At 43.0% G+C, this 17,112-nt stretch overlaps 1 protein-coding gene across 3 annotated transcripts in view; it reads right to left on the reverse strand.

The window, feature by feature from the left end:
- Window positions 1-17,112, reverse strand: part of PITPNB (phosphatidylinositol transfer protein beta) — an 83,655-nt gene that overhangs the window by 53,250 nt on the left and 13,293 nt on the right. For all 3 annotated transcript variants that reach the window (XM_027864311.1, XM_027864320.1, XM_027864329.1), the window contains exon 3: window positions 5,506-5,651. In XM_027864311.1, coding sequence (XP_027720112.1) covers window positions 5,506-5,651 — 146 coding nt within the window. The remainder of the gene's footprint in view (window positions 1-5,505; window positions 5,652-17,112) is intronic.

A 17,112-nucleotide genomic window follows, 5' to 3' on the forward strand; every position in this document is an offset into this window, starting at 1 on the left:
CATTACCATTAAAAGCACAACGAACAGGAAGATGAGCTCATATAAACAGAAGCAGTTCCGGATTTGAGGTTACCCAGCCCAAAGCGTGATCTCACCCTTCTTACTCAAGGGCCAAGCAAAGGCTACTCCACTGGTAAAATTAATTGTATTAACTTCCTCCCATACTGCAACCACTACTTCAGAGGCATGTCAGAATAACTGAAAGTTGGAATATGAGTACTTCTCCAAGGTGGAAAGTGAACAAAGGTGCTTCTAAGATATTTTTGAGAATCATATGAAATGATAAATGATATGCAGATGACATTACTAAAGTAAACAGTGTGTAGGTCATTCTTAGGTGTTTCCAGGGTCAAAAAGGTCACTTAATCACCATATGAGAAGCTCAAATACTGAAAATACAGCCAGGGTTAGGGGGCAATGAGAGCACAAGAGAAGCACTCAAGAATCCTGGCCGCACACGAGTGGGGAGAGTAGCAGATATCGAAACGTCTAGACACATCATGGTCAGAATGACTCTGCGGATAAAGCTCTACCGCTATTCTCTTCCATCTACATAACTTCCAAGGTGTCCTAAAAACATCCAGAGCCTACATTAAAGTAGGTGAAGATAAAGAATTACCTTAAAAATACAGACAGGAAGAACAGTAAGAGAAGGAAAAAAAAAAAAAGACAAGAGAGAGGACAGGGCTTCAACCTGGGCAGCAGTTGTTAACGGACAACATTTCTCTCCTCATCTTAAAGACAGACATGAACAAGATTGGTCGAGAGGATCTACAATAAGACTCTAGAGATGATAAAACTTAGGAGCAGCCAAGGCATCAATGAGCCTTTCCCTTTGGGTTAAGGGCTGCCTCCACTCTTGGTGAGGAAACCAGAGGGGTAAATACAGAAAGCTCTAGCCGAGGAGAGAGAGGGAGTGGGGAAGGGACATCAGGTCCAGCCCAGCTCACTAAAGCAAGGCACTGAGTACTAGACAGGGGGCAATGGGCTCTATCTCTGGCCAAGCTGAACATGGTGGACGGACATATGAGGAGCTCGATGATGGCAGAAAGCAGAAATCCTTGGGGACTCCCTGCTTTATTCTCCCTCTTTAGCCCTTGGCCTATTAGTATAACCAAAGCTAGTTTAAGGGGCCTTTATCATCCAAGCAAAAGCAGGCAGTGGCTCAAGTTCCTCAAGTTCCATATTACACATGGCAGAATTAAAAAATGAGACCACAAAGACAAACATGTTTACTGATGTCTCCAAATTGGTCTTTCCTTAAAAGGACAAAACTGACAAAGGCTAAATGCTGCCAGGGTTTCTATTCCTTCCAAGTTCATGAGAGGGTCAGAGAAAGGGATATAAGATTTCAAGGAATGGAGGCTGGGGTAATTACTAATGTCAGAGAAGACAGTACATAAAAACCACATGAAAAGAATGTCTAATGGATCCCAGAATCCTGACCCTAGGAAATGCAAGAAGATTCACAGATCAGCAGTGGGGGGCTGCTAGGGTCAGAGGTCAGTGAGTCCAACCCTCTCTCTCATGTCCCATCCCAGGAAAGTGAGGCTCAGAAGTAAAGAGGCTTGCGCAAGGCCACACAGGCAGAGTGGCACACCTGGGATTGGAGGCCAGTGACACTTCATACCACACTGCACTGCCTTCCAACTCAAAAATTCTAGGCCCCTTTCTCAGGCCAAAGAATGAAAACCAGAGCTCCTCAAAACACAGGATGAGATGTCATCAAAGCCTAGCTTAATACCCACAGATATCAACAATTTTTAGCACCCACAAAATACAATAAAAAGCACAACTCAATTTTTCAGAGGGTCAACCTACGAGAAAATTTACAAGATGCCAACTGGCATAATCATTCTTAGATGGAGTCACAAGATAATCATATGGCATTTTCAGGTGATTCCCACAGCATTTTACAAACCTATGAAATGCTGCTGTCCCAAACAAAGCAAAGCAGATGAAGGTCAAGAGACACCAGCAAGAACGTGGTCAATGTGAGGTGGCTCACTGGATAGAAGGCTGGGCTTGGAATAAGGAGGATCGAAGTTCAAATCCAACCTCAGACACTTACTAGTACATGACCTGGACAAGTCACTTAACCTGTTTGCCTCAGAAGTTTCCTCAACTGTAAAATGGGGGTCCTGGAGAAGGAAATGGCAAACACGCTAGTATCTTTGCCAAGAAAACCCCATAAAAATGGAGTCAGGAAGAATCAGATACTTACAACTTAACAACAACGTTCATCCTAATGACAAAAGACAATTCCTTCCCAAACATTTCCCCCCAACACCAAATCCAATTTTGCATTTTGGCTTATCTCATCAAGGCAGAATCTTTTGACATAGCTCTGCTATCTCTTGCTTCTTATTTATCTCAAGGCATAAATCTGAATGTTTTTCTAAGCAATTTCAAGTACATTGACACAGTAACAGGATAAAATTGGTGTGAATTAAATTAAACTTCATATTTTTCCATAAAGTGGTAGATGTTCATTTTTAGGGCTGGTTAGCTCTGCTAATCAAGGCATGGCGCTGATAATGCCAATGGCACAGATTCATTCCCCTGTAGGGGCCACGTTTGTTTGAGAGGTAGGTGCATAATGGGTAGGGTGTTGGAATCTGGAAGAACTGGCTTCAAGTCTCACCCCATAAACTCATTCACTCTTTGACCCTGGGTAAATCACTGAACCTTTCTGCCTCTCAATTTCTTCATCTATAAAATGAAGAAGTTGGACTCTGTGGCTTCTAATCAATTAATCAATCAACAAGCATTTGTTAAGTGCATGCTGTGTGCCAGGCCCTCTGCTGGGGCACCAGAGACAGAAAACCAATGCATTGAACATAACCCATCAGAGAGAAATCTACATTGGAAGGTTCCTTCCAGCTCGAGTTCTATGACTCCACGACCTTCACTGACGCCCACCTAGAGGGCAGTCATGCCACTCGTGCATCTCTGAAACTGCTTAATTATAACCCTTCACTCCTGCATAGCAAACTGAGCAATCCAAAGGGAGTAGAGGGGAAGAATGAGGATTTTTCGTACTCTGGGGCCACTAAAAAGTGACAGTGACCAACCTAAGCCTTCAGATAAAGTGCAGGGCAATCTCCTACTGTCCTACTCAAGCCCACACCCCCTAACACCCATCACGAAAGGCTCTTCCCTGCCCACAAATAAAGTCAACTGGTAGGTGCTCATTACGGGCATGGATGTGCTTATTTCAAGGTGAAGGTTTCTAAAATTCCTCTATGTGAAGAGGAAAGAGTGACAGGCTGAAAGTAGCCCTCAAATACCATCTCTGCCCTCGCCAAGGGGGTCACTGGAATCTCTCTTGGCCTCAGTCTCTTCCAATTTGCTAGACTCTCAATCGCAGAGATATCATCACTAGGTCACCCGTGGTGATCAAGGCTCTCAGTCAGCAACCACCTAGTCTTTCATTTTGGCTACAGAGCACCCTTAAATTACAAAGAAAGTCAATTCTAATCTAAGGATTAAAGGTGTGGGAGAGCACAAGATTTGATGTTCAGCTCCTAGGATGCAGAGCCCAAAACACATGGCAATAATCATTATCTACCATCTCACATCTCATTACTTAATAAGCAAGAGCAGTTTGACCACAATCTCACTTGGAGGGAGTTGATGGGATATGCCATCAGAAATACAAGTAAATGCCCGTATTTACTCTGAACAATCATTCCTCATGAGGAAGGCCCTTTAGCTGGGCATCTAGATAACCTTCATTTCAACCAACAACTGCAAAAAGCACCTGCTCTCAACCTTTTAATTTGACTTGTTAACTAGCAGAAAAATCAATTCCTATAAGCTTCGACATCTTTTCCTGTTTCTATCCTGTCATGGCTGTGCCTGTGAGGAACCTAGGGAAAAATCAGGAGAAAGAAGGAAAAATGGGGAAAAGGAAGACGCGACCTTTGGACTAGACAACCTGGCCCATCCACGTGGGTCTTTCATTACATAAACCAGAAGAGCATCTTCACTGTTTCACTCTCTCGCAAGCACCTCAGGAAAGGAAAAAAACTGGAGGGTGTTCAAGAACAGGTCACAGAGATGATGAATAAGGGGCTGGTTTACAAGTTCAGTGGCTAAGTATGCATAACTTGGCTCATTAAGGAAGATGTGAAAAACAAAGTACAAAGAAGAAATGGGCATAAAGAAAATAACCAGGCAAAAAAAAAAGAAAAAGAAGGAAACATTAAATTGTATTTAATACAGACATTATTGATACCAGTGGACCTCTCATTGAGTGAGCTCTCTCCCAGGTACTAGGTAAAATGGGGGCAGCTTTCTGTGTGGTCAAGAAGAGAATCATGGATTCATTCCAGAGGACAGCAAGAAGCAGGTGAGATGAGTTAGTTTTGGAGTACCCCTTGATTCGGCATTCTTAATGTCAAAGAAAATGACTATCATCAAGATTTTTTTTTTTGCCTTCTAGAAAATCATGTGGACTTCTTTCCTTTTTTTTATTAGAATCCTTTAGCTACTAGTCACGTTCAAAACGTTATTTTTGCAAATTGTGAAGTAAAGAACAGGCTGAAGTGATACACCATATATCAAGATCTCTAGTAACATAATGGGTAGAATTCAATTCATGAAAATTTACATGAGCTTTTTCAGTAAATGATTCACAAAACATTAACAGAAAAGTAAAATTATATATTTTCATGACGAACACAAACATCCAGAGACCCAAATTAACCATTATTTACCTGTGAGATGTGTATAACCAGAATAGATCTTAATTTGTGTACTTGCTAATTTTATTATAACTTCCTGATTATATTCTTAAAAAAAAAAAAACTTTCCCCCAATCAAGTAGCACTATTCGTTATATGAGAAAAACAGAGATTTCCTTCAAGGTTCGTTCTATTTTAAATAAACACCCACTATAATCTATTTTTTTTTTTTAAGGAATGTCCACTGTGTAAGAAGACAAGTTATACCACGGAAAGAACATAGGCCTGACAGTCAGGAAATGTGGCCCTGGGCCCATCTCAGCCATACCTATCCATGGCCTCTCTCACTAACAAATGGGAGAGGCTGGAATGACAACCCTGCAGGCAACAACCATGACTACAAGCCTTCTATCCTAGGCACTAAAGGGCATTTCTTCTTGGGGAAATGTCAAGTCTCACGGTCCTTCAAAGCTTCACATGCACCAGTTCTACTGCTTAGCTAATACCCACAACCCAACGCACCAGAGACCTTCTTTGAGGTCCTGTCACCTTCCCGGAAGCCCCTGCAGCACCTGGCCCTTAATTTTGCTCTGTGCTGGCCACCTCCTGTTCTGATCACACACTTACCAGTTGGAATTCTTCAATAAATCATGCAAGACAAGGCAGCAGAAACAGAGGGATAGGCCCACCCTGCACTGCTGAAATTGGAGGAAATCTCCAAGTGGGAGGAAGTCACAACATGCCTGCACATGCCTAAGGAGCCAGCTGAGGAGGCTCGCTGTTCCAGATAGCTACTGAGAGTGAGGGCCTTGCTTACCTCTTTAAGTGGTAAATCTTGTGTGTATACTGCCCCTTCTCTCCATCCTTCTCATAAGGTTCATTCGTTAAGACTTCAATGCCTTCTCCACCGCCTGTTTCATTTTTACTGGCTTCAGCCACAGAGTAAAGTTGTCCAACCTGGTACTGAAATTTCAAAAAACAAAGAATTTCCATCTGAAATATACATGTAACATAAGTCCTCTATGATCAAAACTCTTCATGTATTTATATACATGCAAATGTACGTGCGTCTGTGTGTGCTCTTGGGCATGTGTATACACACACAAAAACGGATAGACACTAAAACTGTGATTTCAGCATAAGTACAGGGCAGCGGTGTCAAACACAAAGAAAAATGGGGGCCCTCTGATCTAGACACAAGGATCCTGTGGGGCCACATAAAATGAGTTTTAAAATGCTTTTTCTTTTTTAATGTCCTATGTTTTATTGTTTTTTTTTTTAATTTTTATTTTGTTAAACATTGCCCAACTACCTGTTAACCTGGTCTGGGCTACAGCTATATGTCTGACACCTCTGGCAGAGGAAATTCCCAGACAAGGCAACTCCAGGGAAGCCTCATCCCTTCTCTGCAACCCTCCTCATGTCCAGAGCTCAGGGTCACCAGGCCAGCAGGCCTTGAACACAAGTCTTCCTAAGTCAGAGGCCAGTTTTGGATCAAGCAAGTCATGCCTCCCCTTTAGAAAATTATTCGTTGAATAATAATTTAAAAACAAAAAGTATCTAAATAACAGAAGGAAGAAAAGCAGCCTAAAAAGAAGCTGAACTAAAAAAGGGTACTGAGATGAGGCCCTTCCCCTCTTCCCCCACCTCATGGCAGTTGCTGAGACTTAACCATTTTTCCTTTGCAGGGTGAGAGTTGGGACAGATATGGAAAAAGTGAAAAAAAGACTGAGGTAACAATAAGAAACAACAACTGGTGAAAAAATAACCATTACAGCCTAGATTTTATCAATAACTTAAAATGCCACTAACAGAACTAACAATGGGGGGTCTGGGGGGGGCCTGGGCAGGAAGTGGCAGGCTCTATTTCACAGGCTGGCCTAATGAACAGCTGTGCCTGGAAGAATGCTATCTACCAAAACATACTATCACAACCTTACTGGACCTTGCCTTACACAACAGGAGTTAATTTAACCTGAGGAACACTTATTAAGCACCTGTATCATATAGCAGGCTCCCGGGGTACTAGGACAAAAGTCAAACACAATCCCTCCCTCCTGGAGCCTATAACTATCCAGGCAGACAATGTGTCCACACGGGAAAGAGCAAATGTTTCTCAAAAAGCATCAAAAAGATTTCTGAAAGAAACTGAAGATTTCAGAGGAGCTGGATTTCTTTCCCCAAGTTAAAAAGCTACTCCTTCGAAAGTCAAAGACAACAAATGCCAAAACCCCCATGTCTTTTCTATCGCACGTTTCACAAACTGTAGACATAGGGTTTAGCAGCCAAAACTTAATTATGGGTAAAATAAGCCTTGGTCAGGAACACAGCAAGAATTCGATTTCTGCACAGAACGACTGAGACCACTCTCCCAAGAGAGACTGACTGGGTGAAGTGGTGAACAGAGGTCCCACCTCAGTCAGGGTCCAAAGTCCTGCCCCTGCTCCAACTGGCTTGGCCGGGGACCTTGCGTCTCAAGGTCCAGAGAGAACAAGACTTTAAAGCCGAAGGTCACTGGAGGGGGAGTTTCTCCCCTCACGGGCAGCTGTGCACACTGGTGAAGTCACAGGTCTTGTCAGAAATAAAGAGATAACCAAAGTAAGCCAACCCAAGGCCTCTCTTCCTCCGGTTCACATTTTTATCCACACCACAGACAAAGGTACAGCACTATGGCACAAGGGAAATCTGGCTGAGCAGCAACAAAGACTACGGGAAGGACGGAAGTTCAAGGAGCCACGATCTCCATATAGAAAGGTAAAAGGGTCAGCAGGGTCGCTAAAAATGCCCAAGAGATCTCCTGCTGCATCAATGGCCTGAGACATGGGCATCATCTGAATGCAACCCTATGCTCTTCCTATCCTTTCACTGGGCAAGCCCTCACGGCTCATGTGCCGGCTCCGCGCTGGACGCCGGGGACAGAGAGGCCAGCCAGAAAGTCCTTATTCTCAGGAAGCTTTCATTCAGGGGTGCGCAGTTTGGAGAAGAGAACACATACAGAAAAGTTCACTACAAAACACAGGCAAAGTTAATGGAAGGGGGCCCTGTCAGGGAGGCCCTGGAGCCCAGCCTGAAAGGAAGCCCAGGGTTCAAGGAGTGAAGGCATTCTAGGCCGGGGGCAGCCTGCGCAAGGGGACAGACAAGGGGATGGAACATCACGCCCAGGAAAAGCAAGGAGATCTTTTGGTCAGAACCAGCGCGCCAGGAAGAGGAAGCAAGACACAAGGAACCTGAAAGAGAGGCCTGGAGCCAGAGAGGAAAGGCACTGAAGCCTTCTGCCCAATGAAGGGCCTTTCTCAGGCCCCACACTTTCAGGATCCCAATTTGGCAGCTGGGCTGAAGAGAGCAAAGACCAGAGGTAAGGAGACCAATCAGGAAGTTATTCCCATAGTCCAGCAAAGAGAGGATGAAGCCCTGAACAAGGAGGGTGGTTCTGGGAGCTGGCACAAGCAAAGGCTGAGTGCCAAACTATTAAAAGTTAATTTTAACCATATTAGATGGACAACTTGCTAAAATAAATCACGCGTTTCCTCACCTTAGAAAACAAGTAATATAAAAATGTAACCTATACGAAGATCAATTGCACAGTAACACTCTTAGCGGGGCTGCTGGATATGGGGGCTCCAGCCTAAACAAGCCAAGGCTGCTCGGATGTGTGAGCCGCCCTCAGCTCTGTCTCCTGCTGCCAACGGCTGCTTCTTGCTACTGTCAATGTGATTGTTGCTAGAAGGCCCTCCCTCTCCCTTCTTCTAATCTGCAGCTTCTCCACTCTGGGGTCAGAAGCCAAAAAACAGATACAGTTACCCCTCTACATGATGACTTTCCCCAACATGGTTTCAACGTATCACGGGTCAGCTTAAGAAATTAAATGGGAATGGGGAGTTTTGCAGAAGCCGCAGACGACACAGAACCTGTGGCCAAATACTTAGCCCAAAGTACTGTAAACACCCCATAAAAGGAAAAGAAAAAATTCCAACTTCTTCTCTGGTACAAAAGAAGGGCCAAAAAATTTTATACAGATTTTCCAGATGGCGGGGGTACTGTACCCCTAACCCCCACAATGTGGAAAGGACAACTGTACTGTCAAAATTATGTTTAAAAAGTAGACAGGCCAACCCAGTAAAATCCTCTAAGGGGGGAGCTAGGTGGCCCTGGAGTCAGGAGAACCCGAGTTCAAATCCAGTCTCAGACCAGACACTTGACACTTAACTAGCTGTGTGACCCTGGGAAAGTCACTTAACTCCAATTGCCTTAAAAAAAAAAGTAGACAGGCCAACACTGTACTAGAAATGCTGGCTATAGCAATAAAAGAAGAAAAAGAAACTGAAGGAATGAGAACAGGCAACAAGGAAACAAAACTATCACTCTTTGTAGATGATATGATGGTATGTGTAAAGAATCCTAGAGAATCAAGTAAAAAACTAGTTAAAATAATTAACAACTCCAGCAAAGTAGCAGGATACAAAATAAACTCACATAAATCATCAGTCTGTCTATATATTACCAGCAAAGTTCAGTAGAAAGAGACAGAAAGAGAAATTCCACCTAAAAACTATATATAATATAAAATACTTAGGCATCTACCTGGCAGGACAAACCCAGAAACTATGTATATGACACAATGACAAAACACTTCTCACACAAACAGAGCTAAACAATTGGAGAAATATTAATTGTTCATGGGGAGGCTGTGTCAATATAATAAAAATGACAATTCTACCAAAACTGATTTACTTATTCAGTGCTATACCAATTAAACTACCAAAAAGTTATATTATAGGGCTAGAAAAAAATAACAAGATCCATCTGGAAGAACAAAAAAAAGGTCAAGAGTTTCAAGAGAATCAAAGAAAAAATGTGAAGGAAAGTGGCCTAGCTCTATCAGATCTCAAACAGTATTACAAAGTAGTAATCATCAAAACAATCTGGTACTGCCTAAGAAATAGAGTGGTGGATCAGTGGAATAGATTAGGTACACAAAACAGTAGTAAATGGCCATAGTAATCTAATGTTTGATAAACCCAAAGATCCAAGCTTTTGGAACAAAAATTTACTATTTGACATAACTGCTGGGAAAACTGAAAAGCGGTTTGACAGAACTAGGTATAGACTAACATCTCAACAGCTCAAAATGAGTACATGATTTAGACATGAAGGGTGATACCACAAGCAAATTAGGGAACATGGAATAGCTCACCTGTCAGATCTATGAAGAAGGGAAGAATTTATGACCAAACAAGAGAAAGAGAGCATTACAGGAGGTAAAATGGATAATTTTGATTACATCAAATTAAAAAGCTTTTGCACAAACAAAATCAATGCAGGCAAGATTAGAAAGAAAGCAGAAAACTCAGGCAAGCTTCTGATACAGGCCTTATGATACAGAGAACTGAAGTCAAATTTATAAAATGAGTCATTCCCCAGTTGACAAATAGTCAAAGGATATGAACTAGCAGTTTTCAGAAGAAATCAAAGCTATACTTATAGTCATGGGAAAAAAATGTAAATCATTATTGATTAGAGAAATTCAAATTAAAACAACTCTGAGGTACCACCTCATACCTATCAGATTGGCTAATATGACAGAAAAGGAAAATGACAAATACTGAAGGGGATGTGGAAAAATAGGAACACTAAAGTACTGCTGGTGGAATTGTGAACTGATCCAAGGATTCCGGAGAACAATTTGGAACTATGCCCCAAGGGCTATAAAACCATGCGTACTCTTTGACCGAGCAACTACTAGGCCTGTATCCCAAAGAGATCAAAGGAAAAGGAAAAGGACCTATTTGTCCAACACTATGTATAGACACTCTCTTTGTGGTGGCAAAGAATTGGAAGCTGAGGAGAAGCCCATCAATTGGGAAATGGCTGAACAAGTTATGGTATATGATTGTGAGGGTACTGTTGTGCTAAAAAGAAATGATGAGCAGGATGGTTTCAGGAAAACCTGGAAGATTTATATGAACTGATGCAAAGTGAAGTAAAGTGAAACAAAGGAGAACAGTGTACACAGTAACAGCAATATTGTACAATGATCAATTGTGAATGACTCTCAGCAATACAATGACCCGAGACAGCTCCAAAGGACTCGTGATGAAAGATGCTATCCACCTCCAGAGAAAGAACAGATGGCGTCTGAATGCAGACTTAAGTATACTTTTTTTTTTACTTTATCTTTGGTTTGTGTTTTCTTTTGTAACGTGGCTAATATAGAAATGTGTTTGCATGACTGTACATGTATAATCTATATCAAACTGCTTGCCTTCTCAATGAGGGAGGAGGGGAAAGAGAGAGGGAGAGAATTTGGAATTCATTTAAAAAACAAAATGTTAAAAATTGTTTTTACATGTTATTGGAAAATAAGGGACTATACTACTCTGAGCAGCAAGGTAGCACAGTGGATGGAGTGCCAGGCCTGGAGTCAAAGATTTACCTTCCTGAGTTCAAATCTCAATTCAGACACTTACTAGCTGGGTGACCCTGGGCAAGTCACTTAACCTTGTCTGCCTCAGTTCCTCAACTGTAAAATAGACTGGAGAAGCAAATGGCAAACCACTCCAGTATCTTTGCTGAGAGAACCTCAAACTGGATCGTGAAGAGTCAGACGTGACTGAAACAACTCAACAAAAACAACAAATGCCCACTCTGGCCTTTAACACTTGAAAATATTACGCAGCACTTTAGTCTTTAGCTCTTTCAAGTTAACATTATTTTAAATGCATATCCATCTTGTTCTTGTTTTTATTCTTCTGGTTTTGTATTAATTTAGACCAGACGTGCACAGCTTGGCAGTAGGAAGGGGCCAAAATTAAAATAGGCTAACCTTCTTTGGGCCACAAATAAGTGAGACTAGAGACAGACTGACGATGGTTAGTAGCCTCAGGTCATGTGACAAATAGGAAAAGTACACAATGGCAACCCTACATTTTTCGCTGGCCTCCCCGAAATCCTTTGGCAGGCCACAAGCAGCTGCCTGCCATACGTTGTGCAGGACTGATTTATACTTTGGCTCTCACAAGTGATCTGACTGAACTTGTATCTAAAACTCCCAGATCTGGGATGTGTCTATAGGCTGTTCATAGGCTGGTTTAGATGTGGGAGAAACCCTGGGTATGCACCTTACATGGTAGTATTCATTTATTTTCAATTTAGTCCTTAGGATTCTACAGAGATTAATAAAGTACTCTACATGGTTAAAAAAATCAAATCCTAAACCCCACCAATCAAAACCCTGGCAGCTGTTGTCTACAGACTCCTAGGTCACTCCCCCTCCTTCCTCAATGAGTTGGTACCTGGCTCACAATTTTTCTCTCCTTCCCAATTTCTGCCCTCCTCTTTAGAGACTCCCTCAAACACCCTAACCACTCAGTTCCTAACTTCCTCACCCGTCCCCCCCACCTCGGTCATACACAAAGATGGGCTACTCTTGAGCTTGCCATCACTCACAAATGCAGCACCTCCATGTTCAAGAATTCCAAAGTCCCTTTATGCAACCATAACTTATTAGCTCTTCACCTCTCCCTCTGGCTCCCCTTACACAAACCTGACTCTTCATTCCCATCACAAGTGCCAATCCCTCAGGTCACCACCCCTGAACTACCCACTCTCCTCTTTTTCCCACGCTGACTCATTGGTGAAAGAGTTCAACCCTACACTGTCCCCTTCTCCTGAATCCCTAGCCCCCTTATCATATTGACAATTACACCCAGCCAAGCTTCAACCTTGGATCATTCCCATTATCTGCCACCTTCAAAAAAATTATGCCACCATTTTGACTGGGTCCACTACAAATTCATGTTACACAACCTCATCTGGACCTCACTGCTGCTTGGCAGTCCTTCCTTATTGACTCACTATCTCATTCTCCACAGCAGCTCTTCCAAACCTCCTCTTTCTTCCTCAAACCTCTCCTGGCTCCCCTGCCCCCACACTCTCTCAGCGGAGAATCTTGAAAACCTAATATTTCACTGAAAAAAAATGAGGCCATTTTGCCATAAGCCCCCTCTTCCTCATGTCCTATCACACTCAGAAGCCTTCTGTCACTATTTTCTTCCTACATTTGTCTCACACGATGGAGAGGCCTTACTCATTACCAAGGATCCCATTCCATCCGATCTCCTCCAACAGAACGCTCCTTCTGTCATCCCCAACTCTTTTTCAATCTCTCCCTCTCTACTAGTTGCCTCCTGCCTACCAACATGCCCATCTCTCCCCCACCCTCCAAAAAGCCTCATTTGCTCCTTCTGTCCCTGCTAACTATCACCCTACATCTCTTCTGCCCTTTGTAGCTAAATTCCTCAAAAAGGTCATCTACAACAGACAATTCCATTCTTCCCTTTCACTCTCTTCTTAACCCCTCACAATCTGGCTTCTGACCTTATCATTCTACTGAAATTCTCCTCTCCTCTCCAACGTTACCAATGATCTCTTAGCTGCCAAATTCAATGACCTTTTCTCAATCCTTATTCTCCTTGACCTCTCTAAAGCCTCTGATCACTACTGATCACCCTCTCCCCTGGACACTCTCCTATCTCGAGGTTTTCAGTACACTGCTATCTCCTACTTCTCCTCCTACCTATCTGCCGACTCTTTGCTCCTTTTCTGTATTTTTCCTGGGATCCTCATCCAGAGCCATGCCCTCAGGGTTCTGTCCTGGGCCCTCTTCTTTCTCCCTCTATAATTATCATCTCTATGTAAATGACTCTCAAATATCTCATTTCCCAATCATTTTGTATTTCTCTGACTTCACCATGGCCCCATTAAACTCTTCACTGGGAATTCTCATCTTCTTGCAAAATCTAATCAGTCTTGTTACTCATACCTCATCAATAACCAGAGAAGAGACAAACTCCTCCATTTAAGGAGGGAGCACAGGACTGGCATCTCCTCAGATCTTTCATTTCCCACACAGCAACAATCATTCTGGATTTCTCTGGCCACTCAACCACGCCCCCTCCCCAGCCACCCCCCACTTTTCTGTTGTCCTCCCTCATTAGAACGTAAGTTATTGAGGGCAGGGACTGTCTTTCTTTCATACCTGTATCCCCAGCGCTTAGCAAAGTACCTGGCACATAGGAGGTGTTTAATAAATGCTTCCTGATGAAATGAATGATTAAATCTGCCTATCCTGCCCCAACCTCTGCACTGACCTCCAATCTCACATCTCCAACTGCCTTTCAGACACCTCAAAGTGGATGTTCAGTAGACACTTTAGATCCAACATTTCTAAAACTGAACTCATTACCTTTCCCCCAAACCTTCCCTGCCTCATGCCTTTCTAATACTAATACTAATGAAGTATACTAAATAATAAATTAATACTAAACCTAATGCTAATAAAGGGTACCACCATGTTCTCAGTGCCCCAGGCTCATAACCTCAACTTCTCATTATCTCTCACCCTCATATAAAATCTCTTGCTAAAGTCTGTCGATTTCACCTTTGTAGCACCTCTCAAATACGTCCCCTTCTCTCCTCCGCCACTACTCGCACAGACTCTCATCAGTTCATGCCTGGACATCAATTCATGCCATAGCCTACTGATGGGTCTGCCTGGGTCAAATCTCTCCCCACTACACCCACCCTCCATTCAGCCCCAGTGATTCACGTCTGAACATGTCACCCCTCTCTGACTCGATAAACTCTAGTAGCTCCCTATCACCTTCAGGATCAAAAATCCTGTTTGCTGTTCAAAGCCCTTCACTACCTAGCCCCCTATGACTTTTCCAATCTTCTCACACCTTACACCACCACACATACTCTTGGATCCAGTGACACTGGCCTCCTGGCTATTCCACGACCACGATGCGACATGTCCGGGTTTCAGGCATTTTTTCCTGGCTGTCCCCCATGGCTGGAATGCTCCCACTCTTCATCTCCACCTACTGGTTTCTCCGGCTTCCTTTTAAGTCCCAACCAAAATCCCAGTTTCTAAGAGAAGGCTTCCCCAATCCCTCTAAATTTAGAGCCTCTCCTGTTAATTATTTCCTGTTTATCCCATATAGAGCTGGTCTGTACATATTTGTTTGCTTATTGTTGCTCTCTCATCAGATTGTGATTTCCTCGAGGGTAGAGACTGTCTTTTGCCTCTTTTTTGATCCCCAGTGTTTATCATAGTGCCTGGCACAAAGAAAACACTTAATCAATGTTCACTAATGCGATTTGACTTGATTCAGGAATGGCCCCTACATTGGTAATATTTTCTTTAAAAATAAAATCAACTTCACCTTTGAAATATGATGGTATTTGGTCCAATGAAGAGTGCACTGCTGCACTGCCAGAGCACTCCCACCTCTGGTGTGTGACCCTGGGCAAACTTACCTCTCTGGGGCTTGGTTTCCTCATGGGTAAAATGAGGGCTTGAGACTAGATAACTTCTGACGCCTTGTCCATTATCTTCTGTTCAAACCTTCTCATTGCCTCCTCAAAGAAAATATTCAAGATGAAGGCATAGGAGGCTTCTGTATGACGCACAAGGATTTTGGCCCTCTCGTTTCTTACTGCTGAAGCATCATGCCCAACAACACATTTTATCAGGTGTCGCCTACCACCTACCCCAACTCTGCACTGAAGTCATCGGTGACCACGCATGCGCTGAATTCACCAGGGAGGCCACTCAAGTCATTCCTTTCAGCTGGAACGTGCCTTTGTCTCAAGCCAGAATGTCAGATTGTCAGATGGATCTGTGCCTCTCCTGGTCTGTCTACTGACTGGTAACTGGATAAGGACTTCACATTCAGAATATCAGCAGCTAAATCATGATTTATAGACAAGCAACATGCTTCTTAGCACCTGCAGCCTCCATTATATCAGAAGAAGGGGCCACACAGTAGTGAAGGTCCTTTTAAAATTTTTCTTTTTTTCCTGGGTTGACATTGCCAAAAAATTCATTCTTCAGTGGCAAGTCTACAGTTGACAAGCCTCTACGTACTGGGACAGAAGGGTCCTTGGAAAGCACTGCCTGCTATCAAGGCCATCCAGGAAGCCTTTTTCAGCATGGCAGAACGGGCTGAAGCTTCCATTCCACCGGCCTAGTCTTTAAAAACCCTGCATAGCCACCACTCCTCAATGAAGCATCAGGAGGACAGAGAGTCCTGATGCTGCAAGAAGTGAAATGGGAGGATAACAATATAGAGTGTAACAAATTCATTAAGAAGTTTTAACTCTAATTCTTCCAAAACGACAAGATAGGAAACTGCCACAGCCAACAAACAACTGCAACTCCTTGTCAAGTGGAAACAAATGGCAAAAGAGGACAATTCTGTTTGGAAATATATAAATTCACTTATAAAACCTCACAGAGAAGAATGGTAAAAACTATGGGAACCATAACCTTGGAAAAGTAAGAAGTGTGGAAGGAACAACAAATTTAGACAAAGTCCACTGGGAGATTCAACCAAGTAAAGTCACACCATGCAATTTAGGGAGGAACCTGGAAGAAGGCCAAGAGATGAAAAACGGGCAAAATGCACATAAAGGTTTGTTTGGTTTTTCGGGGTTTTTTTCCGAAGCAACTGGGGTTAAGTGACTTGCCCAGGGTCACACAGCTAGTTAAGTGTCAAGTGTCTGGTCTGAGACCACATCTGAACTCAGGTCCTCCTGACTCCAGGGCTGGTGCTCTATCCACTGCGCCACCTAGCTGCCCCCATAAAGGTATTTTTTTTTTTAACAAACATTTTTAACAAACTTTTCCCCATTTCGGGGAAATGGGGAAATGGAGATGGAAGTCACCACATCTGGACTCTTCACATGACAGTCCCATATGTGCTGTCAGAAGAAGTGAAAACAGCCATAAAGAAAACAAAGCTGGGAAGGCAGCTGGACCAGATAAGTGCAGAGAGGCAGGCCGTGCTGCAGGCAGCACACTTTTGAAGGCACTGAAGGGCTGAGTAACAAAATGTATGACAAAGGGGAAGGTACCAAGATCAAGGAAATAATCTTAGACCTCATTATGAGGCGGAACAGATAAAAGAGCGTATCAATAACTGATGATCCACAGGCCTACTTTCCTACCTATATAAAATTTTCACATGAATACTCTACACATAAATTCAGAGCATCCTCAATGATGGCATTAGAAGAGAACAGGTTGGCTTTCAGGGGACAGGTAAGTGGCGTAGTGGATAGAGTGCTGGGCTTGAAGTCAAAAAAGACTCTTTCCCGAGTTCAAATCTAGCCTCAGACACTTACTAGCTGTGTGACCCTCAGTAAGTCACTTCACCCTGCCAGCCTCAGTTTCCTCATCTGTAAAATGAGTTGGAGAAAGAAAGAGCAAACCATTCCAGTGTCTTTGCCAAGAATACCCCAAAAGGGGTCATGAGGAATCAGAAACAACTGAAAAATGATTGACAAGAAAAGGCTTTCACAGGCAAGATTTCACATTTCCATCACACGATTGACTAAAAGAGAAAGTGATTAAAGACTA

The sequence above is a fragment of the Vombatus ursinus genome, unplaced genomic scaffold, assembly GCF_900497805.2.
Source record: "Vombatus ursinus unplaced genomic scaffold, bare-nosed wombat genome assembly UNPS02001287.1, whole genome shotgun sequence".
Lineage (NCBI taxonomy): Eukaryota > Metazoa > Chordata > Mammalia > Diprotodontia > Vombatidae > Vombatus > Vombatus ursinus.